This window comes from Giraffa tippelskirchi, chromosome 11 (assembly GCF_054371585.1).
Source record: "Giraffa tippelskirchi isolate mGirTip1 chromosome 11, T2T-mGirTip1v1.2.pri, whole genome shotgun sequence".
Classification (NCBI taxonomy): domain Eukaryota; kingdom Metazoa; phylum Chordata; class Mammalia; order Artiodactyla; family Giraffidae; genus Giraffa; species Giraffa tippelskirchi.
In genome coordinates, this window is record NC_137285.1 from 131,672,155 (window position 1) to 131,697,513 (window position 25,359).

A 25,359-nucleotide genomic window follows, 5' to 3' on the forward strand; every position below is an offset into this window, starting at 1 on the left:
TTGAGTAAACTCTGGGAGTTGGTGATGGACAGGGAGACCTGGCATGCTGCAGTTCATGGGGTCGCAAAGAGTCGGACACGACTGAGTGACTAGACTGAACTGATGTCAAATGGAAAGTTTTCTCATCTCTAGAATGAAGATGATTATAGCACTTATTTAATGGCTCCTGTAAAGATTAAATTAATTAAACTGGTATATATAAAATATTTACCGTCAAGCTTAGTACTTACTTGTTCAGTGAAAGTTAACTCATTGTTTAGTGTCCTGGCTTTTTATTTCATTGATTCGGTTTCAGGCTCTAGTCTCCTAACATGTCTCCTTGGATTAATGATTCATTGTACAGTTTCCATATCTTTCTCCCCTCTCTTCTTTCTAAGTCTCTGCTTTTTCTAATCTCCCCAGTTGATGGTTCTCTTTTGTCCCATATCAAATGGCACCTCTCTAAAATTAACACACACACAATGTTAATGCAGAGCAGTGACAATGCCTTTTAGTTCCTGGGTGCTTCTCCTCCACTGGTCCAATCTGTCTGGTGAATAGTTACGTGACTGAAGGAAGAATACCAGGAATCCTGGAGTCTCCCTGCCCGGTCTGGACTTAAAGCTCTGTTGCTTATTCACTGTGACATTGGATATCTTAATACATTGCTCTGACCCTCATTTCTTTATTTATAAATGTACAGATAATAGTAATATGTAATTCATTAGGCTGCTGATATATGCATTTAGTACAGTGATTGGTATATAATAAGTGCTCAATAAATGTACTCTGTAAATGAGGACAAAAATACTAAAAGGACATGCATGAGCTTAAGGAAGCTGTGAAAACATAAACTGTTATGTCAGTGTTTTCTATGCATGTCTATATCTACATGTGTGTTTGTATGCACACATATATGTGTGTATACACAGGTGTTCTTTCCCAAAACAAAAAGATGTAAAAACAACTAGAATCAGGATTTTGTGTTAGGGCTAACTCCTGGCCCATCACTAGATTACTATCCTTTCAGCACAGGTCCATCAAGCATCAATATATTGTTAGTTACTTAGATGTACATCCCATTCTTAGTGCATTATGCTTTAGTTTCTAGAAACCTGCCAACTAGCATCAAAACAAAAATAAAATGCATAAGTATTTACTGAATGCTTACTCTATACAAGATACAGCTGCTGTAAAGTCGAAATACTTTTAGCTTCATGCATTATCAGTTGACTGATATCAAAGGTACTGACTTCTTACTGGAACATCATCATGGAATATTGAGTGTCATTTCTATTTTTAAAAGAGTTCCTATCAGGAGAGTGCTATAATATTTTGTTCTGTTTTGCTCTAAGGAAAAGAAAATGCAACAGAGATGAACATTAGGTTTTGTTTTGTTGTTCACAGTATGGTACTATCTTGTCTGATGAAATGAATTAGATTTCCATCTGACTGCTCCTGTGGATGAGAACAAGACGTTTACCTGCTAATATGAAGACTGTCCTTACTAACCCCTTTCCTGAAAAATATAAAGTACATTGCTGTGTCTTTATATTAATAAACACTGGCAACCAGTGGATTTCAGTTTATTATTTTTTCAGAGTTTTTCCAACTTACCTAGCCTGACAATATTTAATGTACAAGGGCAAGGCATGAGACCAGTAAGCAAGTCTTGTGACCTCTGAAAATTTACTCATTAGCCAGCAAGTTCTATACTGCTGCTGCTGCTAAGTTACCTCCGTCATGTCCTATAGATGGCATCCCAGCAGGCTCCGCCGTCCCTGGGATTCTCCAGGCAAGAACACTGGAGTGGGTTGCCATTTCCATCTCCAATGCATGAAAGTGAAAAGTGAAAGTGAAGTCGTTCAGTCGTGTCCGACTGTTAGCGACCCCATGGACTGCAGCCTACCAGGCTCCTCCATCCATGGGATTTTCCAGGCAAGAGTACTGGAGTGGGGTGCCAAGTTCTATACTAGTGCTATGCAATAGAAATATGTGATTCACTCACATGACTTAAAATTTTCTAGTAACCACATCTTAAAACAAAATACTTTTAAAGTAAAATAAATAGGTGAGATTGACTTAATGACATATTTAGTTAAAATAATGTCATTTCAATGTAATCAATACAAAAATCATTGCGATAGCTTGCATGCACTCTTATTTTGTCCCTGCAATCCAGTGGGCATTTTCCACTTACAGTATATCTTAATTTGGACTACCTGCATTTCAACTGCATAATGGCCACACGTGGCTGGTGGCTGCTATACTTAGACAATGCAGTTCAGCTCAGTCATGTCCAACTCTTTGTGACCCATGGACTGCAGCATGCCAGGCTTCTCTGTACATCACCAACTCCTGAAGCTTACTCAAACTCATGTCCATTGAGTCAGTGATGCTATCCAGACATCTCATCCTCTGTCGTCCCCTTCTCCTCCTGCCTTCTAACTTTCCCAGCATCAGGCTCTTTTCCAATGAGTCAGTTCTTCGTATCAGGAGGCCAAAGTATTGGAGCTTCAGCATCAGTGCTTCCAGTGAATATTCAGGACTGATTTATCTTGCAGTCTGAGGGACTTTCAAGAGTCTTCTCCAACACCACAGTTCAAAAGCATCAATTCTGGACAGTTCAGTGCTATACTATTGTTGAGTAATCTGCTAGGATAAAAACTTAATAAAAATTTAGCACTATATATGGAATTATTACATGATATATTATATATTATGTTGTAATTTAAATAAAGGAAACAAATTAAAATGGCTAAAACAGATTTAGATTTAAAAATTTAATATATTAAACATTTTTGAAATTTTTACATTATAAATCATTTATCACATGGCCAAAGAGAAGGAGGAAAAGAATACTAGACCATAGAAGGAGCAAGTCAAGATATGAGCACAAAGGTACTTCCCTGGTGGTCCAGTAGTTATGAATCTGCCTTGAAATATAGGAAACGTGGGTTCAATTCCTGGTCAGGGAACTAAGATTCCACATGCCACAGGACAGCTAAGCCTGTGCACCACAACTACCGAGTCTGCATGCCACAACTAAGACTCAAAATAAATAAAACATTTTTTAAAAAAGGATATGAGGAAGGTACTTAATTTCCTATTTTTAAACACAACCATAAAGGAATGGTTTGAAAAAAAAAATCTATAAGGGAAAAAAGGATGTAGTCATTGAGTATATACAGAGGTAGAAATTCTAAGGATGCTTGCACAGTTGTGGACACTGGTTCACCAGAATTCATGAGAGAAGTCTGCTGTTCATTTAAAATACAATGTGATGAGTGTTAACATTGAGATACGTACTGGGAACTAAGGAACCAAAACAAAGTACTTGGAGGAGTATTGAACATTGAATAGCTTAGATGAAAAGATGAGAAATGTATCTCAGGCTCTTATTTTTCTTTCAAGTAAGAGAGAAAAAAATACATGTGATTTTGGGAAATGGGGAGGTGTCTCAAGTCGAGAAAGTAAGAATCTGACATAAAGTCTCCTTAAATGGTCAACATTTTGTTAAATATTCAGTTAATACTAGTACACTAAAACCCAATAATAAAGGGCTAGAAATAAAGATGAGCATTATCACTCAGTTTCCAACCAGGAAAACTAAACCACTCCTAATATGTAAAACAGAAGGAATTTAATCCAGGGAATGCATTGTCCAAGTGCTAGAATTGCAAAGAAACCAGACAGGAGAAAGGACAGGACTCAAAGGTCAGCAATCACCAGAAGCCCCACTCATCTTCAGGATTAGAGCAACACAGGTGGGGTTTTCAGAGCCAAAACATGAGACCACTTAGCAGAAGCTCAAACCACAAGAGGGTTATCCTCATGAAAGCTGGGAAAACTAAGAGAAAAGCTACCTGTGCAACCTGGACTCGGAGAAAACGCAGCTACTAACAAGAAAATAAAAATGTAAAGGGCCCAGGTTTGATCCCTCATCAGGGAACTAAGATCCCACAAGCCATGCAGAGTGGCCAAAGAAAGAAAAGGGAGACAAATGCTCTTTCTTCTTTCTCCTTCTATGCTCCAGTCTCCCTCCCCAGAGGCTTCCGAGAGCAGAACAGAGCAAGTACAAGAAATGCATCAGCTAGCAAACAGGTTATGGACCAGCAGAGCGTAAAGGAAACTATGAGTGATTTGTGTTTCAATTTGTTCAACAAAAGTGAATCTGTGCCTACTGTGGATTAGAAACTCTTTTCCAATTGGGAATACAAAGGTGAATAAGAAAGACCTCTAAATTTTCATCAATAAAATATTTCCAACAACCTTTGAGAAAATAATAACACCTAATTAGGAAACACATTAGTCAGATAAACTAGGCTATAAGAGGCTTGACATTCATTAGGAGAAAGGTCTGGGAGACGTCTTTTTGTCTCTCGATCCTCAGCAAATTCATCCACCATCCTTATTCTCAAATGCTAACCTTACTTCCTACTTTATTGAGAAGATGAAATTCATCACAGGAGAGCTTGTACAGAGACTGTCACCACACCTCCCATCACCATTGTCTGCCCCCACCACACCTCCTTGCCTGGCAGCATCTACACCCACAACTCTGCGTGATACAGCTTATGTATGAGCTCTCATCCTCCAGCCTAAAGCCAATCCCTCCAGCTGTGTCTGAAATCCATCTCTTCCTCCAACACCATTTTTTTTCACTCTCTACTCAATCATTTGCATCACCATACAAACAAGCAGTTATTTCTCCCATCTTAAAACATAAAAATGAAAAGAAAATTATCTTTACCCCACTTCCAATTTATCACCTGCTTTTCTCATCTTTGAATCAAAATTTGTGGAATAAAAGCTGTCTATATTTATCTTTCTTTGGGCTTCCTAGTGCCACTAATGGTAAAGAACCTGCCTGCCAATACAGGAGATGTAAAGAGACGTGGGTTCAGTCCCTGGGTTGAGAAGATCCCCTGGAGGAGGGCATGGCAACCCACTCCAGTATTCTTGCCTGGAGAATCCTATGGACAGAAGAGAATGGGGTCCTACAGTCTCTGGGGTCACCAAGTCGGACACAGACTGAAGCGATAGCACACGTGACATTCATCTCGTTTTTATTCATCTCTTGCCAATCACTAAAACACACACCAGTCAGAATTTTGTTCCCCTAACTCCAAAGGAACTTCTCTAGCCAAGGGTATTAGTGATCTTTACAATGGCCACATCACTGTGCAATTTTCCCTAATTTAATCTGTGAGCAGTGTCAGGTACAGCTGCTGTCACTCGCTTCTCCTGACACACACACTTTACTTGACTTCTGGGGTACCACATTCTCTTCATTCCTTTCTTTCCTCAATGACCCTTCTGTTTCCTTTGGATAAAGGAAGAAAAAAACTTCATCTTATCCTTGACCTCTTAGTGCTGGAATATACCAGGCTCTACCCTTGGTCCTTTTATCTTCTTTATTTACATACACCCAGTCCCTCGGTAATCTTTTCAAGGCTCATGTCAATGACTCCCAGATTTATACCTCAGCCAATGTATTTCTCCCCAGATCCAGATTCAGCATTCTATATGGATGTCTTAAAGATACCTCAAGTCTAACATGTCCATACTAAATTCCTTATCTTTTCAAAAAACTTATTGTCTCTAGCCATCCCATTTCAGCTGATGGCATATTTATCCTTCAAGTTTCTCAGGCCACAATCCTTAAAGTCATCCTTGACTCTTCCTCTCACACTCAACATTCATCCATCAAAAAATTCTATTTGCTCTACTTTCACAATAAACCCAGAGTCAAATTATGTCTCATTACCTTCACTGCTACCACACTAGTCTGAATAAATATCATTTCTTACCCAGGTTGATGCAATAGCATCTAATGGGACTTCCTGTTTCTACCTTTTTACCCCTACTTTAGCAACACGGCAGTCAAAGTCATCCCTTCAGATCTAAGTCAGATGATGTCACTCTTCTACTCAAAACCCTGCAATTGGTCCCCAATTGACAGTAAAAATCAAAGTCTTTATATTGGCCTAAAATGTCCTACATGACTTGGCTTCTGTTACATCTCTGACATCATATCCTAATATTTTCACCATTGTTCCTTTGCTCCAGCCACACTGCTTAATTAGTAAATATTTGTTAAACAACTCAATCCCAGTCTCCATGGAGCTCTTAGTCTACTGGGAGAAGCAAAGATAAAGGATTAAAAAGAAGTTGGTAATTAAAGCTCTCCTCTTCTTCCCATTCTAGATAGATAGTGATAGATAGTGAAGTCGCTCAGTCATGTCCGACTCTTTGCGACCCCGTGGACTGTAGCCCATCAGGCTCCTCCGTCCATGAGATTTTCCAGGCAAGAGTACTGGAGTGGGTTGCCATTGACTTCTCCAGGAGATCTTCCCGACCTAAATGCTGTCAAATGAGTGCTGAAGGTTGAGGATTTGCCTGGGGTGGCAGTGCTGTAGGAGACATAGTGGGGAAGCAAGGACATTTCAGGCAAGACAAACATTGCATATGCAAAGAGCTAGAGAAATGAATCAGCAGAACATTTAAAGAATTACAAGTAAAGTATCAAAGAATAACATTTGAAATTAGAGGATGTGAATGTATAGAGAAATACAGTCTATATTTTAGACAGGAGTCAGATCATGAAAGACTTTCTATTTGTTTTTTCCCTGATAGTTTTCAATCTACCCTCAGAGTAATTTATTAACGATATCTTTTTGATACACCTCAACAGAGCCAAAGCAATACTTGAAAAGAATTCTGAATTCCCCAAGTTAAAGGTACAAAAGAAAAACCCGAAGTCAAATTTAATTTGACAAGGTAAAGGTGTGGGTGTTCTACTATATCAAATTTAATCTGTTCAAAATCATCTCTGGTAACATTATTTGTCCTGATCTACTGCGTTTAGACTACTTTAGTAAAGGCTTGATCTCCCTGTCTATCCAAACACTGATTCACTTACAGCAAGCTTCAGGCTAACATTGCTCTTACTAATACCCAACAAATCCACAAGGTTTAGTTTAGTTTCACACAATTTTGTATAAAAGGTGAACTGAGACTAGACTCAGCTACAGCTTTCCCCAGACAAGGCAGCTGTCTACAGAAAAGTCTCAGCATCTACAGCTATCAAGTGGTAAGTTACTTCTGCAATTCACAGATTTTTAAGGATCTAGAAAACAAATTTAGAGCTTTTTAAATTCTATTGTATAGGGAATCTGTGCTTGTCAACCTGGCTTCTTAAATACACTGTAATCAATGTTAGTAAGCAATTGACTTTATATAGACCAATTCATCTGGCCTCTGAAATAGTCTTATTTTAAACAAAGGGGGGCAAAAGCAAATGATAACATTTATGAGATGCTAAAAATGATGAACTAATTTTGTAATATAGAAGTTTCTTTTTAGTCTTTTAAATGGTAATAAAGGGACAAAAACAATGATCATGATTACTTGCTTCAGAGTAATCACTCTAAAATAGACAGCAATAATGTTCTAAACCAAACCCTACTCTGCTTAAATCATTATATTGGAGTTTTGATCTGTAATATGTTTCTACTTTAACAACAACAAAAAAATTTGAGGAGCATAATTAGAAATGCTTGTTCAAGAAACAAAGAAGTAAAGCAAAGGAAAAGGAAGGAAAAAACATCGCTGGAGCAAAATATGATGGGAGAGGATGGATAGAAAAATTATTTTTGGTTTGGTCAACATATATAAACGATTATAATTCTTTGGTTTTTCAGTTTCTCACAGGCCTTAATTGTTTGCTTCCCAGCCCAGGATGAAGTCCGTCCAGTTCTGCTTCCTTTTCTGTTGCTGGAGAGCAATCTGCTGCAGAAGCTGCGAGCTGACCAACATCACCATCACGGTGGAGAAAGAGGAATGCAGCTTCTGCATAAGCATCAACACCACGTGGTGCGCGGGCTACTGCTACACCCGGGTAGGCGCTTGGCTTTGCTGGAAGTGAGGCTCTGAAGGTCTGGACAAGGCAGGCTTCATTGATTCCCACTTGTCAATATTTTAAGTTTCCCAAGGAATAGCCATGAGTCCTTTAGCCAATACTGTTTTATGACTGGCTTTTTTACCATGATTATCAACTAAATGTTTGGGCTTAGATTTGATTACAGTAAATGTAAAGAAGGGTCAGGTTTGATCTGATCCATTTAGTAATATGCCACTCTATTTTTAATTTTTTTTTAAATTTTTAATTTCACAAAATAGTTCTATGATAGATTTTACATACAGAGAGATTAAAAACATAACATACATACATTTAATAATAGAATAGCTACAATAGTCCCCAAAAGTCAATTTCTGTCATTGAGGCCACATCTTTACAACAGAGATAGTACCAAAATATGTTTGCAAGCCACATAAAAGCACAGCCACATTATAAAAACTGTCTTATTGGCCTGCTGAATACAAATGCCAACAAGCAGCCTGAGAACACAATCAATCCTTGTAGACTGTTATAACCAAAATGAATTAGCAAACCCATTCACTTCTTTACACTGTTGAGAAAATTAAGGCACAGAGGCAAAAAACAGTTTGTATTCACACACCTTCTTTGAATTAATCCAAGGGGCAGTTTCTACGTTCTCTTTTTCCCCCTATAATACATGGCTATCTATGCAGAATTTCATTCTACAAGCTGAAATTGAAAAATCAACTTTTTAATGAAATATACTTTATGGGATGGTAAATGAGTTTGACCAAAATCCACTTATCACATCTTCTTGGGATATAGACTTAGTGGCATGATATTGAAATAAATTAAACAGAAGTAACAACTTCTTCCCTCAGTGCAAATGCATATATTTTTACTAGAAAGTGCTACAAAAAAAACCTATTCTGCCAGAATTAAAGTTCTTATGTACAAACCATGTAGCCTTAGAAACTGCGACTTGGGCAAAATATATAGCCTTCAAGGTGAGAGATGTCTACAAGACAGCGAAATATTTAAAATCTTACATAAGCTTTCATAGTCAGGCTAATCTAAGCATTATCATTCCACATTATATACTTTTTGACTTTTTATAAACACTCAGGGACAATGCATTTGGAAAAAATTTCTGAGGAATTAAACTTCACTGCTTCGTGGTTCAAGTTGTCATTAATATACCTTTCAACTAAGTAAAAAAGTCAAATTAAAATTTGTCAATTTCTCTTTTAATCATTTTCCTCTATTGAAATTCAAATTTCCTGATAGTTGAAAAAATAATTAACATTTTGACATAGACATAAGTAGTAAGAAAAGAAATAACTTGTATTTTCTGAAGTATCTGTAGAATAATCAGGAAACATGGTATAGCATATAGGTCATTTATGAGATCATGTTTCCTTGATTAGGAATTTCATAAAAGACTCTTAAAGTGTAAATGTTAGAGCAAGCAGTATTCAATCCCTGTCTCATTTTGATTAAGCTAAACAGAAACTTCCAGACTACTGTAACTCATCTCTCTCTCTCTCTGTCTCCTAAACCACTCAGGACTTGGTGTACAAGGACCCAGCGAGGCCCAATATCCAGAAAATATGTACCTTCAAGGAGCTGGCATACCAGACGGTGAAAGTGCCTGGCTGTGCTCACCATGCAGACTCCCTGTACACATACCCAGTAGCCACTGAATGTCACTGCAGCAAGTGTGACAGCGATAGCACTGACTGCACCGTGCGAGGCCTGGGGCCCAACTACTGCTCCTTCAGTGAAATCAAAGAATAAAGAGCGGTGGGTGCTTTGAGCTGCCGACCCTTAAAGGACCAAAACATCCAAGATGTCTGTGTGTACATGTGCCTAGGCTGCAAGCCACCATGGGAGACCCTACTGATCTCTGCTCTCCTGAGAGGGGGAGCTCCAGGAATGGAGAGGGCTGGGGCCTGTCACCAACTCAGACCTGTATTCTACATCTGGTTTCATAAGTCTTATTCACGCTCACTTAACTTACAGGCACGAGGGTGCTTTCCCCTTTAATATTCTTCGAAATCCTCTCTGGCAATCCCTTCCTCCTAAAGATAGGGATACAGTCCCAGGGGAAGGAAATCAGCTAAAAGTAGGTGAAAGTCCTAAATGCAGCATTCTCCTGCCAGACTCAAGAGCCCTCAAGAGCAGGGCCAACATCTTCTTCATGATTGTAGCCTCAACGCCTAACACTCCACATAGAATTTAGTAAGAAAATCAATAATGGCTTCCTTAAAGAAAGTAAGATCAGAAAGTTAGGGATAGGAGAACACTGAGAGAGGATGTTAGAGGCTATTTGATGAGGCTGCGCTCCACAGAAGCAGGGGCGTCAGCTCCAGTTCTGTCTCGCTGCTCCTCCTCTGGCACATGGAGGATGGAGACAGGATAAAACTCTCTGAATCGTTCAGGCAGGTGGCAGTTACCAAGCTCAGGATTTCCAAGCTATTACTGCGGACTCCTTTACTTAAGGGCAAAAGCAAGAAATGTTAATATGGGCTTGTGGAAATTAGCTCGCATCTATTCCATCATTTAAATAAATGGAACAAATGCTGTCAGGCTCCTGCAAAACTCCGTTTGGGAAGTATATAAAACTATATCACCCTGCCCTGGAATGTAGGATCTACTCCTTTGGAAAGAGGTGGATTTGAGAGCAGGTTTGAAAGCAATTTTGACAAGTTAATAAGTACATTTATCTTATCTTCAAATACATTTATGTAAAGAAAATGCTCTTTTAGAAAGAATTAGCCATAACAAAAAAAACTCACTGCTGTTTTCTAAAGTATTGCTGTGTCAGTACTCTTTTTTGTCTATCCATGTTCTCCCAGATCTGTTTCTTTCAAGAGGATAAATATTGAGACTATTTCACGAGTTGATTTCGAGATATTACCTCTCAGTTATGTACTTGTTTCATACTCATATTAACTAAACTGTTTAAATCTTATTTTTTTAAATAAAGATGCTAGCCACCAGAGTCATAGGTTTGGATTTTTTTTCACATGTAAGCAGATGACTAAAATGTCTGTATGTTTATGATGTTAACAAAATAAATCTTACCCCAAAAATCCCTAGTGCTTCTGTAATATTTACTTGTACTGACCTTTGGAAATATTAATTTTGTTACATTTCTAAATGTATTTCCTCATTTAGATTTCGGGTCACTTTATGAACTCTTTTTCTAATACAGTGGGGGTGGGGGGAAGCAAAGAGAGAATCACAGAGCGGATGGGGACACTGGAGAGTCTCTGGCTCATTCTTTGGATTTTTGAGATGAAAAAATTGAAGGCCAAGGATGTCAAGTGACCCAACTTAGATCACAAAGACTGTATATGCAGGCAGGATAAGAACCCTGGATTCCCATCTCTTAGCCCAGCTCGCCTATGATAATCTGTCATATTATGTCATTTTGGCAAGGATTTATGCAAAATTGCAGGTACTGGCAATCAGCTATGTCCATTCCAATCTGGTATTGAGTGTGCCTTATAGCTATATTCTCTATAATATTTTGACATGTTGAAATTAGGGCTACAATGTCTAATAATATCCTCTAAATTATAACCTTTGTTCCTTCAGTGGCCTCTGATCAGCAAAGAACAGCCTAATGCTGTTTTCTTGAGTAAGGGGGTAGTGAAAAAGCAATTGAATCTGGAAGAGGAAGTTGAACATGGCAGGCACATTGACTGCTATATCTCAAATAAATATTTATCTAAAGTCAGACCCAACAATTTTAATGGCATTGAAAAGCTCTAAGTTGTTGTTTTGCATTTGCCAAAAGAAATATATATATATATATGATTCATCCTTTTGGAGAGAGACATATTGATCTGAATTCAGTCTGTTTTCTGTACATTGGCTCCAGGGTATGAATATTACATACTATTGGACTTCCCTGGTGGTCCAGTGGTTAAGACTCAGCTTTCACTTCAGGGTGTGTGTATTCGATCCCTGGTTCGAACCGAATTGAATTAAAAGTTAAAAAAAAAAACCAGGAAAGATGAATACTATATGCTACTGTCATCAGTACACATATACCAAACAAGCAGGATTCATAGAGTGTATTCCTACAAGCAACTTTATTTTGTTCCTCCTTGTCCCTTTGAATTTGCTCAGAAGTAGCTGTCCTGCCTCATCCTCTGCATGAAAATTTTTATCAGGCTACAGAGCCTCACTGATCACTCTTGAGTCATAAAATCTCCATTATTAAAACAGTAACCCCAAATCTCCAGTTTCAAATAATGAAAACATCAGTGGGAGTTGACATTATTTTCCTATTCTTAGAGGAGGGGAGGCAGGATTCTTAACTCTCCCTCCATCTGGGATTTGCACCCACAGGTTACTGACCCCTCTGGATTGGAATGCAGAGCAGTAGTGAAAAAAATAGGACCAAAAAGATGATTATGAAACTGTTTGCCTCAGACTGAGACTCAAACCCATGTGACCAGGATTTGAACCCAGCCAAACCCACAGACTTCCAACTAAGATCACAGACCTGGTTTCAGGACCTAATGAAGCTCAGGTTCTTGATGTCTCATTGCAGAAAGAATTCAGTGAGAGACAAAGTGATAGGTAAGAGGTGGATTTATTCAGAGAGAAACATACTCCATAGACAGAGTGTGGGCCATCGCAGAGGGCGAGTGCAGCCTTGAAATGTGGCATGGTTAGCTTTTATGGGCTGGGTGCCGCCATGAATTTAAAAGACGCTTGTTCCTTGAAAGGAAAGCTATGAACAACCTAGACAGCATATTAAAAAGCAGAGACATTACTTTGCCAACAAAGGTCCATCTAGTCAAACCTATGGTTTTTCCAGTAGTCATGTATGGATGTGAGAGTTTGACCATAAAGAAAGCTGAGCACCAAATAACTGATGCTTTTGAACTGTGGTGTTGGAGAAGACTCTTGAGAGTCCCTTGGACTGCAAGAAGATCCAACCAGTCAATCTTAAAGGAAATCAGTCCTGAATATTCATTAGAAGGACTGATGCTGAAGTTGAAACTCCAATACTTTGGCCACCTGATGTGAAAAGCTGACTCACTAGAAAAGACCCTGATGCTGGGAAAGATTGAAGGCTTGAGGAGAAGGGAACGACAGAGGATGAGATGGTTGGATGGCATCACTGACTCGATGGACATGAGTTTAAGTAAGCTCCAGGAGTTGGTGATGGGCAGGAAAGCCTGGCGTACTGCAGTCCTTGGGGTGGCCAAGAGTCAGACATGATTGAGCAACTGAACTGAACTGAATATTGTGAAAAATCAACTGATTAAAAATGAAAAAGAAACATTGTGCTCATGATTTTTATTTTTGCCCTATCTTTAGTTCAGTGCAGGAACCTTCTCCTAGCTGCACACTCATCTCCAAATCATTCCTGAGTAATCTATTCTTGATGATCCCAAAAGAAATACAGTGGGGAGTGCTGGTATAAGACACATGCAAACAACTAAAATGAAAACTAGCTCTAGATTGACACAGGCACTGTGAGATGACTACATCTTCACTCAAAAGCAATTTCACCATCCCCTAAATTATATTTTCCCCATAAGTTCACTTAATATGCACCTGCAGAATGCTGTTTCCCAGTTTAATTTTCCTTTGAGCAAAATGTTACATTCTTATCCAGGCTTGAACATGTTTTATGTCCTTTTTTATTCTCTTAAATAAAAGTTGGGACAAAGACAAATAGACAGAAGCTGCAAGGAGACACATAGGCCAGTGAGTGCAAAAGTAAGAAGGAAACAAAGCAGTGTGGGAAACTGCCTTAGTTCAGGCTGCCATAAAAAAATTACCACAGACTGGGTGATTTTGTTGCAGGAAAGGTGATCTCTTCCAGAGCCTGAGAGTGGGCTCTTGTCTAACATTTGGAAATGAATTGTCTGAGGAAATACACTTGCTGACAAAGAAAAGGACAGTACTGGGAAGGGTGCCCAGGTGGAGAGCAGCAGGGTAAGGAGACCTAGGAGAAGTGCTCTGCTGTGTGGCTCCGCCTCAGGTTTTATGGTTAATGGGTTAGTTTCTGGGTTCTCTCTGACCAATCATTTGGCCCATAGGCTGACTCAAGGTCCTTCCTGGTGGTACATGCATCGCTCAGCCAAGACGGATTCCAGTACAAAGGATTCTGGGAAGGTGGTCATTTCCTCCCTCTTTTGGCCTCTCCTGTATTCTCCAGGTTAGTTTTCAAGGGCAGAACCATATTTCTTATCAGGACTTCCTGTTGTGGGACAACTCATGCAAATGGTTATTATTATGCCTGGCCAAGTGGGGAAAGAGGGTTTCAGTCAACAATACCCTAACAGTTTAAACAACAGAAATTTATTTTCTAATAGCTCTGGAGGCAACACTCTTTCTCTCCCTTGTTTGAAAAATGGTTCCATTACTAAAATTGAGAATTTTAAATATAGATCATTAAACTAGGTAATCCTAAGGATTCTTTCCTGTTCTAATAGATTAATATTTCATAAGAGAATGTCATTCATCCAGGGAAAACAACATTTAAAATGTATTTCCATTTACATAAGAGACATCTCCAAAGATATACCAACAGACACTCCAAAGACACAAAACAGAATTTATCATATCCATTCTTAAAGATATTCATTTCCCACACTTAAAGTCAACAGATACAGAAAATTATTTAAGATAATTATATCATCTTTAAGATTATAGTACAAATTTAAATATGCTATAGGTGAAATTATCTCCCTTCTTTCCTCTCCCCTATGTTTTAGCAACAATGGAAATGAAAACAACAAAAATGTAATAATATTTTATTCCCTAACATCCTATAACTGGGTACTAAACTAGGCACTGTGGATATGATGACTATATTTTCTGAATTAAAAATTGGTCTAAAATATATCTATGATTATCTTTGTTAGCTCCATAATTAGAGCAAAAACAGTATTCTTGCAAATACTAATAAAGTTCATTTTGCCGAAGAACTGCAGTTTTACTTAAATTATGAGTTCCGATTCATTGGATCTAGTTTAAACACTGTAGTGTTGGAACTTTGAGACATGTTGATGGTTTGTGAGATAGCATGGTACAACATTTAAAAGTATGACTGGCCAGAAAATCTGGAATATAAGATCTTATCAAAAGAAGAGTTGAAGGGATAAAGGAGAAAGCAGATAAATTATTTTATGACTTAATTCTGATTAATAAGCAGCTTGTACTCAATGTCAAGTAAAATAATACTTAACCAGGGAAAATAATAAGCATTAGAAAACAAAATCGATAAAATCAAGTGCCAAGTTGTATAGCACTTCCTACCACTGTGCTAGGCAGTAGAGACGATGAAAGCTACAGAAGAAAGAAGAAACACATGTCCACTTCAGATGGTTCGTGTTAACTTCCATTTGAGTTCTGAGTGATTTTATACATTTTCTCTTTCCACATCCATTCATCTGAGCATTCTGGTTTTTTCAGTAACTGGCATACTTGTTAAGCAAAAAACTGGCCCCTAATCTCCTTTATCTAAATGACTTTTCATCCTACTCACTTGGAACAGAGCCACCATCAAAATTACTTCAGCAGATCCAAAAGTTAAATCATTTAAAGGAAATGTACTTATGAAAGAAATGTGGCAACTGTAATATACAGTCACTGATCATAATAAGCAAGTATATACTAGATGCCAGGGTGGATAGGGGAGAAGCATTTTGGCCCACTTAAAAAATACACTAAGAAAGGTTTAGAGTTCTCTGAAACATGACAGGCAAATGAACTACTGAAATTGTTATGGGAAAGGTAATTATATGTGACAAGTTATAATTTGTGAGATAAGGTCAGAAAAGCAAACCAATGTAACTCACTCAACTCCAGCAGAGATCAAGTCAAGTGCATTCAATGATGTTAAACCAACCCACATGCTAATCAACTTTTAGTTGAAAACAGTGCTTTAAAAGCCAAGATTTTATGCTTTATTTTCAAAATCTCTAGATCTTTTCCTCTGTCTTCCTATAACTGACTCTAAAATAAATATTTCATCTATTTCAGAAAGCAAATTTAGTTTAGCAGGATCCTTTTCCCATATTAACAGTTTACCATTTTGACCTTTGCTTATAGGATCTACAAGTAATCTGAAAAATCCTCAGGTTGAAGTCACTAGATTCAACACACAGAAATCTGGAAACAATGTAGGCTAAGCAATGTCCCAATGGTGGTGACAACATTTTGCCAAAATGACACAGAAGCATTCAGTTAATAACCAACAAGGACGATTGTTTTCTGTATTAAAACAATTACAAATGGACATTTAAACCCACAATTATTGGGTCTAGAAATAACCAAAAGTTCACAACTTTAAACATTCCCACTTAAAGTTGCAAATATTTATTGAAAAGCTATAACACACAAGAAACTGTACTATGGACTGTGAAAGACACTGAGAAGTATAAGGCAGATCTTGCATTTAGTGAATTTATAACCTAGTAATTATGACATACAAAATATACTGACTTTTGACCTGGACAAGATAGCATCAACTCATTTCTCACTGCTTTTCCCCACTGAGCATAACTATGAACCCTGGAAATAATATAAAAGGCAACCAAAGGAGAATTCTGAAAGATGGTAAGAAGAAAGTAAACTTACATGGAATCCCAACTGGAGGTACCACACAGCAGCAAGACATCCACCTTAACAGAAGGCAACCCAGATCTGTGCTTACCAGCCCCCAGCCTAGGGAGGCTCATTTCTCTACATGATTAAACTTGGGTCCCTATGGCATCAGGCAAGTTCAACACCACTGGGGTGATCAGGAGCCCTGACAGCAAAAAGTGGCCAGGGCCCTCCACCACCCCTACACCCCTTCTTAAAGAATATGTTAAGAAATGACCCAACTGTTTATAAGACACTCATTTTAAATTCAACAAAATAGGTAGTTTGAAAGTAACAGGATGCTAAATAGTATTACATGGAACCAGTAATTTAAAAAAAATAAGTCAAGCAGGAAAGGCTATGTTAATATGTAATAAAGCAGGCTTCAAAACAAAGAAAATTACTTAGAGACAAAGAGGGGGGGTGACATAATGACACATTTACAATTATACTGAGTCCTCAACATCCTCTTCTCAGCAAGAAAGACAGCAGCAAGAATTTAAAAGATCTGCAAAACACAATCAACTAAGAGATTCTAATTGACTTATACAGAACATTCTACCACTAACAGCTGAATCCATCCTTTTTTTCAAATGCCTGTGGAACATTCACCAAGACAGACTACATCCTGGGCTATAAAACAAACCTCAGCAAATTTAAAACAATTGAAATCATTCAGAGAATGTTTCTCACCATAATGGAATCAAGCAAGAAATCAACTACAAAAAAAAAAAAAAGACAATAGGAAAATCTCAACACGTGAAAATTAAACAGAAAACTTCTAAATAACAGCTGAGTCAAAGAGAGAGGAAATCTCAAGAAAAATGCAAAGTACATTGGGCTGAATGAAAATGAAAGTATGACAAATCAAAATTTGTGGGGTACAACCAAAGCTAAGAGGGCTATTTTTTTATCACTAAATGCTTGCATTTGAAATGGAGAAAGTCTCAAATCAATAATCTAAGTTCTCACCTCAAGAAACTAGAAAAAGATGAGTAAACAAACTGAAAAAAAATAGAAATATAATAACATCAGATCAAAATCAATGAAATTGAAAATAGGAAATTTGAAAAAAAATCAATGAAACTGATTCTTTGTTTTTTGTTTTTGTTTTTTTTTTTTAATAAATTTATTTATTTTAGTTGGGGGCTAATTACTTTACAATATTGTAATAGTTTTTGCCATACATTGACATGAATCAGCCATGGGTTTACTTGTGTTCCCCTTCCTGGACCCCCCACCCACCTCCCTCCCCATCCCATCCCTCTGGGTCATCCCATTGCCCCGGCCCTGAGCCCTTGTCTCATGCATCGACCATGGAATGGTGTTCTGTTTCACATATGATAATATACATGTTTCAATGCTATTCTCCCAGAACGTCCCACCCTCACCTTCTCCCTCAGAGTCCATAAAATTGTTCTATGCATCTGTGTCTCTTATTCTGTCTCGCATATAGGGTTATCGTTACCATCTTTCAAATTCCATATATATGCATTAGTATACTGTATTGGTGTTTTTCTTTCTGGCTTACTTCACTCTGTATAATGGGCTCCAGTTTCATCCATCTCAGTAGAACCGATTCAAATGTATTTTTTTTAATGGCTGAGTAATATTCCATTGTGTATATGTACCACAGCTTCCTTATCCATTCGTCTGCTGATGGACATCTAGGTTGCTTCCATGTCCTGGCTATCGTAAACAGTGCTGCGATGAACATTGGGGTACACGCGTCTCTTTCAATTCCGGTTTCCTCGGTGTGTATGCCCAGCAGTGGGATTGCTGGGTCATATGGCAGTTCTATTCCCAGTTTTTTAAGGAATCTCCACACTGTTCTCCATAGTGGCTGTACTAGTTTGCATTCCCACCAACAGTGTAAGAGGGTTCCCTTTTCTCCACACCCTCTCCAGCATTTATTGCTTGTAGACTTTTGGATAGCAGCCATTCTGACTGGTGTGAAATGATACCTCATTGTGGTTTTGATTTGCATTTCTCTAATAATGAGTGATGTTGAGCATCTTTTCATGTGTTTGTTAGCCATCTGTATGTCTTCTTTGGAGAAATGTCTGTTTAGTTCTTTGGCCCATTTTTTGATTGGGTCGTTTATTTTTCTGGAATTCAGCTGCAGAATTTGCTTGTATATTTTTGAGATTAATTGTTTGTCTGTTGCTTCATTTGCTATTATTTTCTCCCATTCTGAAGGCTGTCTTTTCACCTTGCTTATAGTTTCCTTTGTTGTGCAAAAGCTTTTAATTTTAATTAGGTCCCATTTGTTTATTTTTGCTTTTATTTCCAATATTCTGGGAGGTGGGTCATGGAGGATCCTGCTGTGATTTATGTCGGAGAGTGTTTTGCCTATGTTTTCCTCTAGGAGTTTTATAGTTTCTGGTCTTACGTTTAGATCTTTAATCCATTTTGAGTTTATTTTTGTGTACGGTGTTAGGAAGTGTTAGGAAGATCAAAATCAGATCAAAATCAATGAAATTGAAAATAGGAAATTTGAAAAAAAATCAATGAAACTGATTCTTTGAAAAAATCAGTAAGTTGGTAAACTTCTAGCAAGACTGAAAAAAATAAAGAGAGAAAATACAGATAACTAATATCCAGAATTAAACTGAGGATGTCTCTACAAATCCAACTGACACTAAAAAGATAAGGAAATACAACAAACAACTTTATGCTCATACAGTCTACAAATTAAAAGATATCAGTCAATTCATTAAAACCAGAAAACTACCAAAACTCAACCAAGATGAACTATCTCTTATGAATAACTCTATAACCATTAAAAGATTGAATTTATAACTTAAAAGCTCCCTAAAACCAAATTTCTAGGCCAAGATTGTTTCACTGGAGAAGTCTACCAAATATCTAATAAATTAACATCAATTTTACACAATCTGCTCCAGAAAATAGAAGAGAAAGGAATATTTACAAACTTGCTTTATTAGGCCAGTATACCAAATGAGACAAAGATAGCTTAAAGAAAAAGAAAAAAAAACAAAAAACTATAGACCAATGATTCTCATCAACATAGAAGCAAAAGTTTTTAAAATATTAGTAAAGCAATTCCAAACAAGGTATAGAAATATTTATACACTATAACCAAGTAAGATTTATTGCTATGTAAGGCTGGCTCAATATTCAATGTAATTCACTGTATCAATAGACTAAAGAAGAAAAATCATATGACCATATTAACTTATACAAGAAAAAAAAATCACCTGACAAAATCCAACAACCATTCATAGTAAAAACAAAATCAGGAATTTAGGAATAGAGGGGAATTATCTTAATTTGATAAAGAGTATCTACAATTTGATAATTGTAGATATCTTAATTTGATAAAGATAAAAAAAACCTATACTAATGTTAGACTTACTGTTAAAATTTTGTGTCTCTCCCTGAAATCAGGAATAATGCAAGAATGTTCATACTTAACTACTTTTATTCAACATAACACTGGATGTTTCAGCCAGTGCAGTAAGAAAAATAAATAAATGGCATATAGATTGAAAAGGAAGGAATAAAACATAAACATTCTTTTTTGACAGATGACATATTGTCTACATAGAAAATCTCAAGGAATCTACAAAAAAATCTTTTAAAATTATCAAGGTTGAATGATACAAGATCATCACACAAAAAATCAACTGCATTTTTAAGCATTAACAATGAATATACAGAATACAGAATTTTAAAACAATATAGTTTATAGCCACTCTGATGGAAATTATTTTTTAGGTGCAGAATTAACAAAACATGTATAGGACCTGCATGCAGAGACTTACAAAATGCTCACGAAATCAAAGAAGACCTAAATAAATGGAGAGACATACTATATTCATGAATTGGAAGATTCAACATAAAGATATCAATTCTCTACCAAAGTAATTTATATGTATAATACAATTCCTATCAAAACACCAGTAATATTTTTTTGTAGACAGACAAGATTATTCTAACAAGTATATAAAAAGCACAGGCACTAGAATAGTTAAAATATTGTTGGCAAAGAATACAATGAAAGAATTTACCTGATATTAAAGCTGACTATATAGCTACAAGTAACCAAGACAGTGTAGTCTTGGCAGAAGGATACACAGACCAATGGAACACAGATCAATGCAACAAAATAGAAAACCCAGAAATAGACTCACAGAAATAACAAATATGCTCAACCAATTTTTCACTTAGGTGCAAAAGCAATTCAAAGGAGGAAGAACAGATTTTACAAAATATGGTAGTGGGGCAACTGGATATATATAGACACACAAAAAAAGAGAGAATTCCCACCTTATACTATATACAACTCAAAAGAATCACACAATTAAATATAAATACTAATCATGTGATTTTTAAAAAAGAAATAAAATGTCAAGAAAGCAGTCATTGAGGTGCTCAAATAGGATAATAAACCAAACCATAAGTAAAAATCAAACTTTTATTTACTTAACGTGACAACATAATAAAAAGGTGCTGGTTCCCTAGTGTCGTATTTTCATCTATGAAATGGCCCAAGGTGAGGGTCAGGTGAATCCTGCTCAGCCTGAGAAAATCATGTCACTGCTCAAGAGCCCTGAACAACAACAAGTTCTTGCCTTTTTACAGATTCACTGGGCTGGAGAGAGAAGAGACAGTCTAGGAGTGGAAAGGTACTGAGGCAAAGTGGAGAAATGTAATTCAGCCAAGAGGTCTCAGCAGAGGTGCCTGGGAAGGGTCTCAGCCAAGCTGCCCATTAAAGAGGCCTTGACTGGAGATGCCTGGGTTAGAAACGCAGAAATTCATATAAGCATGGCTAACCAATGGAGGCCTTGACAGCAACTCCCTCAAGAAAACTAGAGTGCACTGGCTGTGTGCCAGCTGTTGTAGGGACAGCAATGTCCTCCCCATGTAGGCTGCCAGTCACACACAACCCTGTAATTGTCAATGGTTGGGCCTAAAAGACCACACATAGGATTTTGACCTGGAGTCAGACTCATTAGAACAGAGGAGATAGTCTTTTAGATGTAGGGACAGGCAAAGATTTCTCAGATGACATCAAGAGCATAATCCACAAAAGGGAAAAAAATGATAAACTAGGTGTCATCAAAATTAAAATTTTTGTTTTGCAAAAGACTGTAATGAAAATTAAAAATCAAGTAATAGATTGGGAGAACACATTTCTGAATCACATACCTGACAAAAAACTTGCATCTGAAATACGCAAATAATTCTCAAAACTCAACAGTAAGAAAAAAAATTCAATCAAGAATGGGCAAAAGACTTCATTAGACACTACACAAATGTTGATATGCAAATGGTAAATAAGCACTTGGAAAGATTTTCAATATCATTAGCTATGAAGGAAACTCAAATTAAAACCACAGTGTGATATCACTACTTATCTGTCAGAATGGCTGATAAATAAAGAATAATGACAATACCAGATGCAGGCAAGCATTTGGTGGCTCTTGCATATATTTCTGGTGAGAATGTAAAATGGTATAGCTATTCTAGAAAACAGTTTGGCAGTTTCTTATAAAACTAAACATGCAATTATCATTTTACACAGCTACTTCACTCTTGAGTATATACCTCAGAGAAATAAAAACTTTTTCTAACAAATAGAATTATTGAAATGACAAAATTTTTGAAATGGAGAACACAAGTGGTAAAGATAATGATAGTAGGAAGAGACGGGTATGGTTATAAGAAGTCAACACAAAGGTTTCTGGTGACATTGGAACTTAGTACCCTGACTATGGTGGAGAATACCTGAACCAATGCATTTGATAAAACTGCAGAGAACTAAATACACATTTAAAAATATGAGTACAAGTGAAACTGGAAAATCTTAATAAAATAGGTGGATTGCATCATCTTCAGAATCCTAGCTGCGATAGCATACTATAGTTTTGCAAAATGTTACCCCTAGGGGAAACTGGATGAAGTATACACAGATCTCTTTGTATGATCTCTTATCCTTACATTTGAATCTACAATTATCTCAATAAAATTTCCTCCCAAAATATTATCCATCTTTGCTGCAAAGCACATATTTGTTCTCAAAGTAAATGTGTGTTGTAATCACTCTCAATGTACTTTATAAACATAGGCTCCTAGGAATTAATGGACCTTTACAGATTACGTATAGATCATATTCAGTTTTACCAATATCTAATTTCCCTTCCTTGAAGTAAGACTTGGCCATAAGACTAGTTTTGATCAATACAATATGAAAGAAAGTGAAATGTGTCATTTTGGGGCAAAGGCTTTAAGAGCCGACCCATGCTTCACCATCTTCTCTTTTTCCACTGCCATGGCCACACCAATGTTTCAGGTGGTGGCTGCTCTATCAGCCTGAGAATGAGGATAACTTGGAAGCAGAGATCCAATTGATTCATGATGGTTATAAATCGTAGAAGCAAGATATAAATTCTGATTGTTTCAAGCCTTGTGATATGAGTGTTCTTTATTACTATAGCATAACCTAGCCTATCCTGACTATAGGATAGTCCAACACTTCTCATATTACAGGAACAAAAACCAAGAGCCAACCTTAGAGCCCAGCCCGCCTAGGAAATCAGTGACAAAGATAATACTATGACCAACACAGCCAGAGTCCCTGAATGGTGCCATTTCCAACACATATTTCATCAATGTGCTTGAGGGTATTTGTTCACAAGAATAAAATTAAAACACAAATAAAAGTTCTGTAACAAACTGAATAATCAAATTAGCTTGCAACTGATGCCCAAAATGAAAGAACAGCTTTTTAAAAAGTAGACAATAAAATATTGGCAATTCTAATTTTATCATATGGTTCTGAATCAGCAGCCCATCATTCGGGGGGGGTGGGGAACAATTGATTCAAATGAGTCACATTGGAGAAATCCTTGACACTTTGAAATTTCAAATGTCAACAAGCCACATAATACGAGAAACAGGAGGCACTGGCTCCATCCTTTTGAATATTTCTACAAAATAAATCAAAATTAAATATCAAGCCTAGAGTTTTATTAACCTCCAAAATGATGGTTGGGCACTCTGTAAAGAGATGCTTGAGTGGTAGTCATGAATATTTGTGGGGTTTAAAAGGGAATCTGTGTGAGTGAGCAGCATGTTTTCTTCTAAGGAAGAGATTGCTTTATTTAAGATGATTTTTTGTGAACATGCAAAGGACCTGAAAGATTTCTCATGGAATATGTGAAAAATTCAAAATTTGATTAAAAAAAAATTAAGAGCCAAACTTATTCCAGAATCATTTAAGAAAATAGCCATCCATCCTCATTTGCAACATGTCACACTGGAAGAAAGTGCACACTTCTCTGACTGCATGACAGAACCTTTTAAAGACTGCCAGTTACCCAGTCAGTCAGGCATTAAGGCTTTACTGCAACTACTCTACTACGAAACACTGAGCAGTTCACAAAGAGAAAAAGAAGCAGCTGATATTTTCTTCAGGAAAAAAACTTCACCTTGTCCTTGATTAACTATTCTATTATTTTTTAACTTCTTGAAACCATGAGTTTCGTCCCCTTTAATTTTAACTCTGATGATAAATAATATGGTCAGTGTAGAAAAATTAGACACTTTAGGCAAGAACATATCAATAAATGCAAAAACTGTTTTCCTACAATCCCAGTCTTCAAGCAAATACTAGCATTGTTGTTGTTCAGTCACTCAGTCATGTCTGACTCTTTGAGACCCCATGGACTGCAGCACGCCAGGTCTTCCTGTGCATCGCCAACTCCTGAAGCTTGCTCAAACACATGTCTTTTGTGTCAGTGATGCCATCCAACCACCTCATCCTCTGCCATCCCCTTCTACTCCTGCCTTCAATCTTTCCCTGCATCAAGGTCTTTTCTAATGAGTCTGTTCTTTGCAACAGGTGGTCAAAGTATTGGAGCTTCAGCTTCAGTCCTTCCAATGAATATTCAGGATTAACTGGTTTGATTTCCTTGCAGTCCAAGGGACTCTCAAGAGTCTTCTCCAATACCACAGTTCGAAGGCATCAGTTCTTCAGTGCTCAGCTTTCTTTTTGGTCCAGCTGTCACATCCATACATGACTAATGGAAAAACCATAGTTTTGACTAGACATACCTTTGTTGGTAAAGTAATGTCTCTGCTTTTTAACACACTGTCTAGATTTACCATAGCTTTTCTTCCAAGGAGCAAGTCTCTTTTAATTTCATGGCTGCAGTCACCATCTGCAATGATTTTGGTGCCCAAGAAAATAAAGTCTGTCACTGTTTCCATTGTTTCTCCGTCTATTTGCCATGAAGTGACAAGTACAAGCATAATTTTGGCAAATTTTATTTGTCTTTTGCATGTATCAAATAGTTAATAGTTTATTGATAATTTGATAATAGTTTAATAGTTTATATTGATAATTGATAAGAGTTAATTGATAATTCTGAATCCTTATGTTCCAGTTATCACCATGTCAATAATTTCTTATATTATTCAAAACTCATTATTAAGCTCATTTTAATAGATGTACAAAATCCTATCGTAATGTATTGCTAATTTAATTAGTCCCCCAACATAGGATATCCTGGTTATTTCCTCTCTTTCATCGTCACAAGGTATCTGAGTTAATCCAACTTTATTCCATAGTCTTTTTTCATTGTTATTTTGATCTATCCTGAGCTTTGAAAGATTATTTAAAATGGCCTTTTAATTTCCAGGTTGCCTTGCTTCTCCATTTAGCTGCTTTCCCTCCAGATTGTCCTAAGAACCTTGAACAATCTTTTCTCCACAGACACACTTCAATCTTGAATTCCAGTAAATGCCTTCTGATTCTCTTACTGATCTCTCTCCTGACAGTTTGGTAGGTAGGTAGGTAAGTAGCTAGATAGATAGACAGACAGATAGATAGAAAGAAACATTCA

The 25,359-nt window shown here is 37.0% G+C and overlaps 1 protein-coding gene across 1 annotated transcript; it reads left to right on the top strand.

Annotated features, from left to right (window-relative positions):
• The first annotated feature begins 7,723 nt into the window (after positions 1 to 7,723).
• FSHB (follicle stimulating hormone subunit beta) lies at positions 7,724 to 9,661 on the top strand. The gene is made up of 2 exons (XM_081544818.1): positions 7,724 to 7,882; positions 9,431 to 9,661. Exons 1-2 carry the CDS (start codon positions 7,724 to 7,726, stop codon positions 9,659 to 9,661), a joined length of 390 nt encoding a protein of 129 aa, XP_081400944.1.
• The last annotated feature ends 15,698 nt before the right edge of the window (positions 9,662 to 25,359 follow it).

What these genes read in the sequence shown, in the direction of transcription:
- FSHB (XM_081544818.1), top strand. Translation starts at nt 7,724, where the DNA reads ATGAAGTCCGTCCAGTTCTGCTTCCTTTTCTGTTGCTGGAGAGCAATC. An exon ending in CGGGCTACTGCTACACCCGG is followed by an intron (nt 7,883 to 9,430) that starts GTAGGCGCTTGG and finishes TAAACCACTCAG; the next exon opens with GACTTGGTGTACAAGGACCC.